The 11846-nt window shown below is 31.1% G+C and overlaps 2 protein-coding genes across 2 annotated transcripts in view; one reads left to right on the top strand and one right to left on the bottom strand.

Annotated features, from left to right (window-relative positions):
- Positions 1 to 1865: 1865 nt before the first annotated feature.
- Positions 1866 to 6547, top strand: LOC107842987 (dolichyl-diphosphooligosaccharide--protein glycosyltransferase subunit 4A). The gene is made up of 2 exons (XM_016687103.2): positions 1866 to 2135; positions 6187 to 6547. Exon 2 carries the CDS (start codon positions 6187 to 6189, stop codon positions 6298 to 6300), a length of 114 nt encoding a protein of 37 aa, XP_016542589.1. The 5' UTR covers positions 1866 to 2135; the 3' UTR covers positions 6301 to 6547.
- A 329-nt stretch (positions 6548 to 6876) lies between these two features.
- The window catches only part of LOC107842986, a 9108-nt gene continuing 4138 nt past the window's right edge, over positions 6877 to 11846 (bottom strand). The window contains exons 2-3 of the mRNA XM_016687102.2: positions 10168 to 10335; positions 6877 to 8881 (exon numbers count right to left, since the gene is read on the bottom strand). Of these exons, the coding sequence (XP_016542588.2) occupies positions 7238 to 8881; positions 10168 to 10335 (1812 nt within the window). The 3' untranslated portion in view covers positions 6877 to 7237. The remainder of the gene's footprint in view (positions 8882 to 10167; positions 10336 to 11846) is intronic.

The following is an 11846-nucleotide window of genomic DNA, read 5'->3' on the forward strand; positions in this document are numbered from 1 at the left end:
TTTAAAATATATATAAAAAATTTAGTTGACTCTCAAAATTGTATCGAAGCCATATAAATTGGAACACAAGGAGTAAATATATTATTTGATGATTACGTAAAAATTATTATAAATCACAATAATTAACAAGTTAAAATACTTTTTTCAAAATAGATAAAAGTTCTATTCAACTCTAAAAATTTTATTGGGGCAACATAAATCACGACTAAATAAAAAATTATCTTAATTAATTGCAACTAAATATTTGAAGTAAATTAATTTTATTATTTTAATTGACTTTTATATAGAAAATTAATATTTTTATTTATTTATTTATCATAGTAAATTTAAATTTTAAAATTATTTTTTTCTTATATAGAAATACTAATATTTAAACTGAACTTTAAATTTTTAATGTAAAAAATTAATAAATTTAATTTAATAAAATAAATTTCTAATGAATATTTTCTTAGAATTTATGTTGGGTCAATATGTATCGAGTTAAAAAGAAATTAAAAAAATATATAGTAAAATTTTATTATTGTGAAAGATAAATACAATGCACTATCCAATAAAGTTTAATAATATCATATTTTGCATATGCAAATATAGCATCCCGTATTTAATTAATATACTATTTCGGTGAATTGTCGATGATCACTATTAGATTTGATAAAATTATATTAATTTTATAGTTAACATAATCAGTCGCTCTTAATTAATTATTATGAGTCATCTAGGTATTAAGAAAATAAATAATATTTAATGAAAAATAAAATAGACATAAAATGCGAAATTTACTATTAATGTTTTAAATTAAATTTTCGTCTTTCGAACAATGATTTTACTATATCACTCCTTATTATAAGTCATTTATGTATTAGAAAAATAAGAATAACAAAATGATATGTCATCATAAAATATTTGATTGACTATCACAATTATATTAGTGCCACATAAATTGGGACGGGACAGAAGAAGATATAAAACAACATATATTATTTGAAAATGAAATAAAAAGTACTGTAAATAATAATAATTAACAAAAAAAATTAAAAATTTCTTGATTTCTGCTTCAGCTGCTTCAGTCGTGATTTTACTATATCACCCTAATTAGTTATTCTGGTCATTTAAGCATTGTGGCACATAAGTTGAGATAGAAAAAATATTATAAATCACAATGACAAAAAATTTAAATTATTTTAAAAATATAATTAGCTATGATTGACATAAAAACTCTGGACAAGGAGAGTAGCATATATTATTCAAAAATTACTTAAAAAGTATAATAAATTACAATTGTTAACAACTTAAAATATCTAAAAAAAATTAATATGTTATATATTTTTAAAAAATTACATGAAAAATACTAGAAATCACAATAATCAACAACTTAAAAAATTTAAAAGATATAAAATATTTAGTTGGCTCTTGAAATTATATTAGTATCATTGAAATTGGAATAGAAGAAAAGTATTATAAATCACAATAATTAAAAACTTAAATTATTTTTAAAATATAATTGACTATTAATGCCACAAAAATTTGGACAAGAAAAGTAACGTATATTAATTTGAAAAATACATAAAAAAAATTATAAATTACAATAGTTAACAACTTAAATTATCTAAATATATTAAAATAACATATGTTGAACTAATGCAAGATTCCGGATGAATTTTAGAAAACATATGTAATCCTTTTATTAAATTTTTTTATTTAAATATATATAAAGATTGAAAAAATAAATAAATATTTTAATGTTGGACCCGTGCTGATACGGGACATCATTCACTAATATATAAAGATAAATTAGTAGTACTACCAAACGTTTATATATTAGTGGAATAAAAAACGATAAAGTGGACTTTACTATCTGTCATATGGGTTAAAGGAACAATAAACGATACTTCGGCAACCAATAGTGTGGCTATAGTTTAGTGGTGAGAATTTCGAATCCCAGCCAGCCACACTCATTTTCTCCCTTCTTATTTTCAAACTCACGATATTCCCAAAACGACATCGTATAACAACCAACCCCCTAAGTAGGTTAAATAGCTCCAAAAAATCCGATCTAGTCATTCTCTCGAACATCGTAGCTCGCTCTTTTGGGTACTTCGAATTCTATACCTACCAATTTTCCGTTTGGTATCACTGTAAGTTTCTACTAAAAATCATCCTTGCATTATTCGATTTCATTGTGGAATCCGTTTTTATCCAAGAAAAACTAAGTCAGTTTATTATTATTATTTTGAAAAAAAAATTTCGGGTCAAAATCTTGAATTTCGTAGGTGATTTAATTGTTATTTTGTGGAATGAATGTTTGATCTGTTGCTTGCTGTTGTTTTTGGATTGTTATACCTGAGTGAATTAATTATGGTAATCCCGGTAATTTATGAATGACGTATATTTTATCAGAATGTGTTGGGGGAAAAAGAGAATTGTTCCTTCATTTTTCTTAATAACAAGCGAATTATGTTGAATAACTAGATTATGGATGATTATGAAAGTTGCTGCCACATGAGCAGGAGGTCACGGGTGGGTGGGTGGGTTGAGGCTGTGAAAACAACCTCTTGTAGAAATGCTGGGTATGACTGTGTTGTACGATAGATCCTTGTGGTCCGATTCTTCCTCGAACCCCGCGATTAGAGGGTGCTTTAATTCACCAAGATGCCCTTTTTTCAAATTAAACTGTGGATGGAGGCTATCAGTGGCGGATCGAGGATTTAAGGATCGTGGGTGCTCGGGCGGTTCGAACACATATATTGACGTTGAGGTTATGCCTGAAAACAAAAGCATCCTGGTATCTTCTTTGTTAATACGATGCTTTTCTAAATCTTATACCAATTTTTATATTTTTCTGTGTCGAATTTAATGAGTGCCGGAGCACCAAATATTTGGCTATAGGTCCTCCCCTGAAGGCTATGAAGATAAATCAAATAAAATTTGAGATTCTATATTGCTCAAGGATCCTCGAGCCTAGAGAGGGATCCAGGATTTGAAAGTTTCGTTGCCACACTGCTTTGAAGAATAGTGTACATTGCGTTCGGCCTAATCTATATCAATGTTTAAAGAGAATAAGTATAATTTAACATCCATTATATGCGCACGGAAGAGCTTCGCTCACTCGTTTATGTCTTTATGAGCTTTATTGGAGGTCGAGGGTCCAAACTTGGCTGTGAACCATTTTTTAGAAATAAATTGAAAAAAATAGCTTAAATGGAACACACACTGTGGGATTTGAACACATCCACAAGAACAAAAGCTTGGCATTCCACCTGTGGCACTACGTGCCTCATTGTTTGTGGGTGCCAAGACAAAGCTTTATATATTTCCTATACATACATACATATACGAAGTTTCAAACAAGACTTCCGGGTGCCACGGCACCCCCTCCAATATACATAGATCCGCCCCTACTTGAGCCGGGGGTCTATCCAGTGGCGGATCCAGGATTTTTGTTAAGGGAGTTCGATCAAAAACATTATAAAGCAAAGTGGACATTTGCTAAATTTTAACCTGCCTTATCATGCCTTTTTAACATTTCTTCTCAGTTTGCTTTGCGAGTCCTTAAATAATATTATGCCTTTTTCTTACTTTCACTTTGCAGTTTTATTTTATTTCAAAATTTTTTCCTTCAAATTAATCCCCCCTACAAAAAAATAAGGTTCTTAAAAATGTGTGAGCATTGAATTATTTATATTATAATATATAATTAGTACTCAATAAAAAATTAAAATAAAAATAAAAATTATTGAACAACATCAATATTAATATGTTGAATGATAAAATATTTAGTTTAAAAGAACGAACTATGTTATTCGATAAAATAATCTATAAAAGTCGACAAATTCAAAATTTTTTTATACTATATAAAATTAGTCAAATATATGAAATTAGTTTGAACAAACGTGACATAAAACGTATAAAAAGAAATATATATATATTTGTTGGGGGGGTCGGGAGAGGGTTGAAAATTAATTTGAAAGTTATATAAATCTATCCATGACTTTAAACTAGTACTAAAAGCATAAAAAAAGATTATATGTATTGAAATATTTTTCATTCCAACTATATAAAAGTTTTGTACGAAATATTTTAGGCTCAATATTTATACTAGAAAAATAGAAAATAAATAATTCTTAACTAAATAATAAATACACACAAATGGATTAAATGAGCCAATTAATTTCTGTTAATCGAGGCCCAATTTGCAGAGTGAAAAAGGCCAAAGCCCAACTACACATTAAATAGAAAAAGGGCTGAGAAGGAGAAAAAGCTTTCAAAAAAGCTATCAAAAAAGCTGCAAGTGAGAATCGACCCCACGACTTTAAGCATTGAAATGAATCCCCTTGACCATTGAGCTATGCATTTCAGTTGTGTTGAGGGAGTTCATTAAGGCCATTATATCCATATAATTCAAATTTGACTTTATATATATAATGTAATTTTTCGGTTGAGGGGAACCCCCTCACTGCCACGTAGATCCACCCCTAGATCCACCCCTGGGTCTATCGTAAACGATCTGTACTCTACCCTCCCTAGACCCCACTTGGTGAGTTGGTGGGATTACACTAGGTATGCTGTTGTTGTATATTGCTCAAGGCGCTATAGACAATGGGACGACTGGGGGTTTTGTTTCATACGTAAAACCATAAAAAATGTTTATAGGTGGGAAATTTTTACAACGCAAGATAATTTTGCTGGTGTTTGCTTGAACATGAAGTTTGGTGACGTTCAATAAATTTTTTTTCATAAGTAGAAGGGAATTAGGAGTAGTTTTGGTGATGTACAATAATGTAGAGTTGGGAGAGGGGTATGTTGGTGGTGTTAGATATTATCTTTGTGAGTTTCAAAGAGTGAAAATGTTGTCTAAATATTGGTGAAATGAGAGTGATATTGGTATGAGTGAAGAAATCTATAGAGTATTCTTGGTATTTAAGCTTTTGAACATAGCTAATACAGTTTTAGGATGAATGCTCTAATCATTCCAAATCAATACTTTGCAATGTGGAAAGGGTTATTGCATTTTGCTCAATATTTTAGCTGAAATTGCTGGAATAGCTTTAGTATAAATCAGATTTTTCTCAGCATGTACAATCCCTTATGGGTCCAAGGGGATGGAGACAATTGGGTCAAGATGGGACTTCAAACTTTTTGCATTTCAAGGGACAAAGTTTCATGCGAAATGATCCTTATTAACAACTAAAATCAACTGGTATCCAAACAGGTGCATTGGATTCAAGCTGAAGAATTAGAAATCCATAGGATTAAATCTCTCCATCCATATAGGCCCTGAAGTTATTCCAACCCAATAATTTCTTGGACTAAAGTATTCGTCTTAGGAAAAGAATAGGTCAGTTTAATGTGACAACAATTTATGTAATTTGGTCATTAGCTTTGACTTTACAAGCAGTTTCATTAAACGATGTTTTGGACGTTGTTTGAAAGGAAAGGGAAAGAAAAGGAAGGAGAAGATAAGAACTGATAAAAAAATTAGAAAGGTTTGCTGTTGAATCAGGAAGAGAAATTAATGCAGAAGAAAAGAGGAGATAAAGTCATGTACTCTAAAAGAAAGAGCTGGCATGTGTTCATTGGCTCCAGCCTTGCAAGTTTCTTGCATTTGGTGGCATCTTGGTTCTTAGGCACTCATTGACTAGTAGATAGTACTCAATTACTCTAAGAACCGATACCTCAAGCCCCTTTTTTTTTGGTTCTCCATCTACAATGAGTGCTTTACTATTTGGTATCTTTATTTTGTTATCTTTGTTTTTTTATTGTTTTTTCCCCGTCCTTTTTAATTTTTTGCCTTTTCTTCTGCTGCCTTTAGCATTCGACGGAGTCTATAGAATAGCATGGCTGACTAATTATATGGTTAAAGAGTTTTTCTTCTAGATTGTAGAAAACAGGTGTTGGTTGGAGTGTGTGCTGCATAAAACTTGTAATGTATATTTTAAAGTTGGAGTTGTTTAAGAATTTTTGGATCTGTAAATTGAAATTGCGTAATCAAGAAAAGAAACTAAGCAATAGTTTCCATGATGTTTTAACTTCAGTAAGAATGACGTACTGGAACGATAATCACTTTCCAGTGACTATCCTTCTTTTTTTTACTTTCCTTTTCTAGAGTGTTATCGTTTGCATATTAAGCAACAAAATTTGGTGGTTGATTTGTCTGATATGTTAGTTTTTTGTGCTCAAATGTTGCAGATGATTGACGACCAGGACCTTGGCTTCTTCGCCAACTTTCTTGGAATCTTTATATTTGTGCTGGTCGTCGCTTACCATTACGTGATGGCAGATCCAAAATATGAAGGAAATTGAGAGTTGCTTATTTTGAATTAGCTTCAGCAACAATAGTTATGTTAGTTGCTTATTTCGAATTAGCTTCGGCAACAATAGTTATGGTCCTTTACCTTTGGCAGCTCTATATGATAGATATTGAGTTTTGATATGACGAAACATTTATTACTGAGCATTGAGTTTTATCTGACTGCTTCTGGCTCATAGAAACTTGGTTAAAACTATTATCAGTGCATTGCTACAAATGGAGTAAAGGATTGATCTCTCACCTTTTCACCCATTGCTTAATGTTTTAGTGAGTGTTTATTTTTAAAAAGAAAAGAGAGGCATCTATATGATTTGCTCCTTTAGTTACCTTACACGCATTGCACTATTTTCGACCAATGCCATGTAGATTGTTATTATTATTTAGATTCAACTAAAATTGAAGGCTAATAACATTTTGGTTGTATGAAGTATGGTTAGTTTGAATAATCGCCTCGGAATTTTCTCTGTTATTATCTTATAAAAACCTTTTGATATATTTGGAAATTCATGATCTTAGAGCTGTTCATAATGTACTTATACCATCACTTTTGACTGTTTGACATGTTATAGCCATAATATCCTTCGTAGTTTAAACTGCCTAGATGATTATGTGCTTTACAAAAATGTAGAGAAGATTCAGAATAACATATTGCCTTTGAATTTTAAGGAAAGCTAGAGAGAAAAAAGTAAGTGAAAAACAACTATAGATGATAGATGCTAATGCCCACTTTAGATCTACTACTTCATGTGCTGTGTCTTGATCATATGGATTTGCTTACAGTAAGGGCAGCCCGGTGCACTAAAGCTCCCATTATATGTGGGGTCTAGGGAAGAGCCTGACCTCAAAAGTCTATGATACGCAGCCTTACCTGCATTTCTGCAAGAGGCTGTCTTTATGGCGTAATACCGTGATGGTAACTGTAGCAGGTTCTTATGAACGGATTGGTTCGCCCAAAGGATCTACCCATTTCACCAATTCTTTTATCCCACTATCGAAGTCTCTTACTTCTCTCTCCAAAAAGCTCATGCAAAATCCCAATGAACACAAACAACCAACAATTGTTCCTCTAAGCTCTATACCTGCAATGTCTCTCACTTTACCACGAACTTCGTTTGAGTTCTGAAGAAAAGAACTTAGAATCATCTCCACCTCCCCCCTTGGACATGATGAGTTCCCTTCTTCAAGATCATTCATTATATTCTGCTCTGGCTGGATTTGAGAAGTTTTTAACAGTCTGATAGAAATAGTTTTCTCAAAGCAGCTCACTGAAGAGCTTAGAGCATCCTTAAACTGCTGTAGGTCCTTGTTTATGTATTGTTGAAGCTCCTTTTTATCAGGATAATACCTATCGAATGCTTGACAGAGGAATTCGATATCACAGGACATGAAAAACAGAACATCTGCCATCTTTGACAAAGATCGTTGGAGCTTCAGGTAGCAAGAAATTGGAAAAGGAGAAAACCAGAATCTAGGTTCCAATACTGCATCTTTAATGAACTTGTCCAAGTCTTTGACTTGATATTTCAGGTCCCTTTGCTTCTCCATTAGCCCCTTTTGCCTTGAATCGACGATCATGCGTTCAGTGCAATCTTTGAGTGTTCCCTGGACCAGATAGAGGTGCTTCTTGACTAAAGTGGCTGAACTTGTTGGCTGCAGCATAAGCTCAACAACAACGAAACAAGCTAGTCCAATGAAGGCCTCGGTGAGTCTGTAAATTGCAAATTCACTCGGTGGACCATAACTTTTTCTGCCCAAAATCAGTAGTGAACCTATTACTGCTGCTGTTCCCCCTGCTTGAGTGAACATCCTACTATGCCTTAGAAATGTGGTGAAAATTATCCAAGGGAGGAGGGATAAGAACCTTATTTGCGCGACTTTTTGAAAGATAGTACAGCCAAGTACTCCATAGACTGATCCTATAGCTGTTCCTTGTGCTCTAGCATTTGCTTCTGTGAAAATTGCTTCTTTCCTTGTGACAAAGCTGAGGGCTATTGTGAGGCCTGACCAGTACCCATTTTCAGTATTAAATAGAAGACCAAGTAGCACAGCTAGGCCTAATGAAAGCGAACACTTGAACGCAAATACCACCATTCTTTCATGGATTATTGGCATAGTGCAATCAATACAGGCTTGTCTGCAGCACGATTTGTTACTACTACTTCCCATTGTGCTTCTTAGTCCTTCGGTCATAGTAGTGATAGTGTCAGAATCACTCATGCACATTTTGAAACAAGATAAGAAGAAAAGTGCTGGTTGATCTTGTTTCGTTGGTAAGATCGGTTCTTGGTGCAGCCTAGATGACTCCTCAAATTCCCCTACTGTTTCCAAAGCTGTTACTGAATTATGTGGTAAAAATGATCTTTCTTGCCCCAATTTTTGGCCAAGAAACATCATAACATGATGTGTGACTTTAAAGAGCTCTTTATCTATCATTCTTGTGGGAAAAGATGGGCTAGAAGTTATAGCCACTTCCATTCCTTTCATTGCAATGTCCATGTTTTGAAAACCTTGTCCTGGATCTGTGTAATAGGGATTCAAGTATCTTAGCCAAGGTTTCTCCCATTGTAAACCTTCCTGCTCAGAAATAGGAGGGTCATTTAGATTACTTACCAAAATCAGGTTATTTCACGTGTCTCCTGAACTTTATATACTTAAACAACAAAGTAAGAAAACTGTTTTTTATCATATGAAAGTAATTGAACTTGACCCGTTATAACAGTAAAGTGGCAACTAATTTTTAGAGCTTGTTTGGCATTTCTGTTGGGAACTCCGAACTGTTATTTTTTTTATTTAATTAGAAGAAAATATTTTTTATTTTTGGGATAATGTAGGGCGTTTGACTAACTTATAAAACTACTTAAAAAAGGAAGCAGAAACTGTTTTCCTGCTGTTGGAAAGGAGTAGAATTTTTTTGCTTTTTCTGAAAAACAGAAGTAGAAGGAGAAATTTATTTATTTTCGTAACAACAATATTCCTATCACTTGTACATACATGCGGATATATACTTTAGTAATTAATTAGTATGTCTCATAAGGTTGATTAAATTTTTATTTTTAAATTTTATTCTTCATTGTTACAGTATAAGTTCTTTATTTTATTTTGTAATTTATGTATTATTTTATTTCCCATCCCTTTTATTAAAAAAAATAATCAGAAACATCATTGATGATGATGATGAAAGGACATACAACTATTTATTTTTTATTATTACGTAACACAAAGTTAGTGGATAAAATAATCTTAATAATAAAAGTTTATTGATACATGTCATTTTCGTAATTTATTTTTCAAAAATACTTTTTAGAAATGGTTAGTCAAACATAATTTGTTTATTAAACACACTTTTCTAAAAACTATTTTCTAAAAGTGACTCTCAGTAATACATTATCTAACCGCAAGGCCCAACAGACTCTTATTAGTCACATTAAAAGTAGCTTCACTTTACCTATTACGGCATTAACACCACAAAATATTGCTTTTCGGATTGAAGTAGCTGCACTTTACAATAAAGTGACAAAACTATACCTACTGTAACAATAAAGTCAGGATATGTTTTGTTGTTATAGTCAGTTATGTTTGAGGACTTTACTGTTAAGTGTGCAAAGTTCTCTTATTTTCCTACCAAAAGAAATAGTTTGATCGTTTAAACATCAGTTACTTTAACGTGCAAAACTAGTTATTGTAACATTATTGTTATGGTATATAAAGTTCATGTTCACGCTCCGATTAACTAGGCTTGGGCATGAGGTGTGAGCTACCTTTTGAGATGTGAGTTAAACCCAAGACTAATTTTAAAAGTTTAGTAATCATATGTAAATTTAAGACGAATAAAAAGCCTGAAAATTTTTAGGGATCCTTACCTCCAAGAATTTGATAGTCTCAAGAAGCTTACTTCCTGTATCGGTAAAGGGCTTTGTTTGAGAAATTAGCTCCATGGTTATCTCATCATCTTGATTACGGATGGCCTTCAAATATAAGTTTATTCTTCCCGATGCACTTTCTGCATATATTTGGTATAATTTTCTCACCTGTTGGCAATGAAAATTTACAAAATATGTTAGCAATCAAATTTGAAGTACTAAAGTACACATTAAAAGATGAAAACCATATTTACACAAATTCCCATCCTTATAAAATAATTACAAAATGTCAACTAATTATGCGTCTTCGTTGGATGTATCGGGAGCTAATTACGTATCTCGACAGATTCAAAATAAGAAAAACATATATCGGAAACTACTTATGTATTTTTACAAAAGAAAATATATATCCTCGTTGAATGTACCGAGAGCTAATTATATACCTTGACAACTCAAAATCGAATTTTTCAGTAATTATGTAAAATATCAAGGAAAAATGACACTCTATAACACTTTTTAAAACAAATAGCCAAGTTTGGAAAATCTTCAAAAAGTAGCCAGTTGGATATATTATTTCCGCTTTATAGCCATTTCTAATTTGAGTCATTTTACCCTATGTAGTCCATATACACTTTATATAAACTACTGATACAGTCTATATACAATACTAACACAGTATTCAACTTGGGCAATTCGACCCTTTTAAAAATATTTTAATTTTTTTTGCTATAAATTTTTTAACTGATTAAATATTCTGCTTTTTTTTTTTATTGTTTAGAAATAATAATTAAATTATATATAAAAAATATAATTGTTAAATAGAATATGTATCTATATAAGATATATGTATAGAAATTGTATAGTTCTATCAAATATGTATATGTATAAAATATATATAAAGAATATATAGAAAGTGTATGAAAATTATATAATTATTGTATAAAACGTATAAAAAATGTATAGTTATTATCTAAATTGTGTATCAAAACAGTATAATTTTTGTATAGAATATTTATGTATATAAGATTGGTATAGAAACTGTATAGAAGGGTGTAGAAATGGTATAGAACAAGCCAGTAAATGAAATGACTAGAAAGTGGAATTTAAATTCCATGGTCATTTTCATGGAAATAGTTTAATTTGAAGTGTCGTTTATGTCCTTTCCCCAAATATCAAAGTGTTTTGTAATTAAAGTTCAAACTGTCGGAATTTGTGTTGTTTGCCCTTAAAGCATTAGTTGTTACTACCCGGGCCAAAATTAACGGTCACTTTAGCTTAAAAAAATTGTTAACATATACAATTGTCATTTTATAAATTCGAGACTGAAATTGGAAATTATAGCTTTAACGAGATATTGATGGTTCGTGCTAACATATGCTATCTTTTTATCTCAATCTATGTGATATAAAATACAAATAGAATTTTGATAATTAATTTTATATATATATATATATATATATATATATATATATAGATAGATAGATAGATAGATAGATATTTTAAGTTAACTATTTTAATTTATAATACTTTTTTATGTAATTTCAAATAATATATGTTACTCTTCATGTCCAAACTTTTGTGACATTGACAGTCAATGATAATAATATAAGGTTTTAATTATTATAATTTATAATATCTTTTTCTTCTATTCCAATTTAAGTGGTACATGATATAATTTC

Source organism: Capsicum annuum, chromosome 9 (genome assembly GCF_002878395.1).
Source record: "Capsicum annuum cultivar UCD-10X-F1 chromosome 9, UCD10Xv1.1, whole genome shotgun sequence".
Classification (NCBI taxonomy): Eukaryota; Viridiplantae; Streptophyta; class Magnoliopsida; order Solanales; family Solanaceae; genus Capsicum; species Capsicum annuum.

Bases quoted from the DNA above. Each gene is read 5' to 3' on its own strand.
- LOC107842987 (XM_016687103.2), top strand. From the start codon at position 6,187: ATGATTGACGACCAGGACCTTGGCTTCTTCGCCAACTTTCTTGGAATC.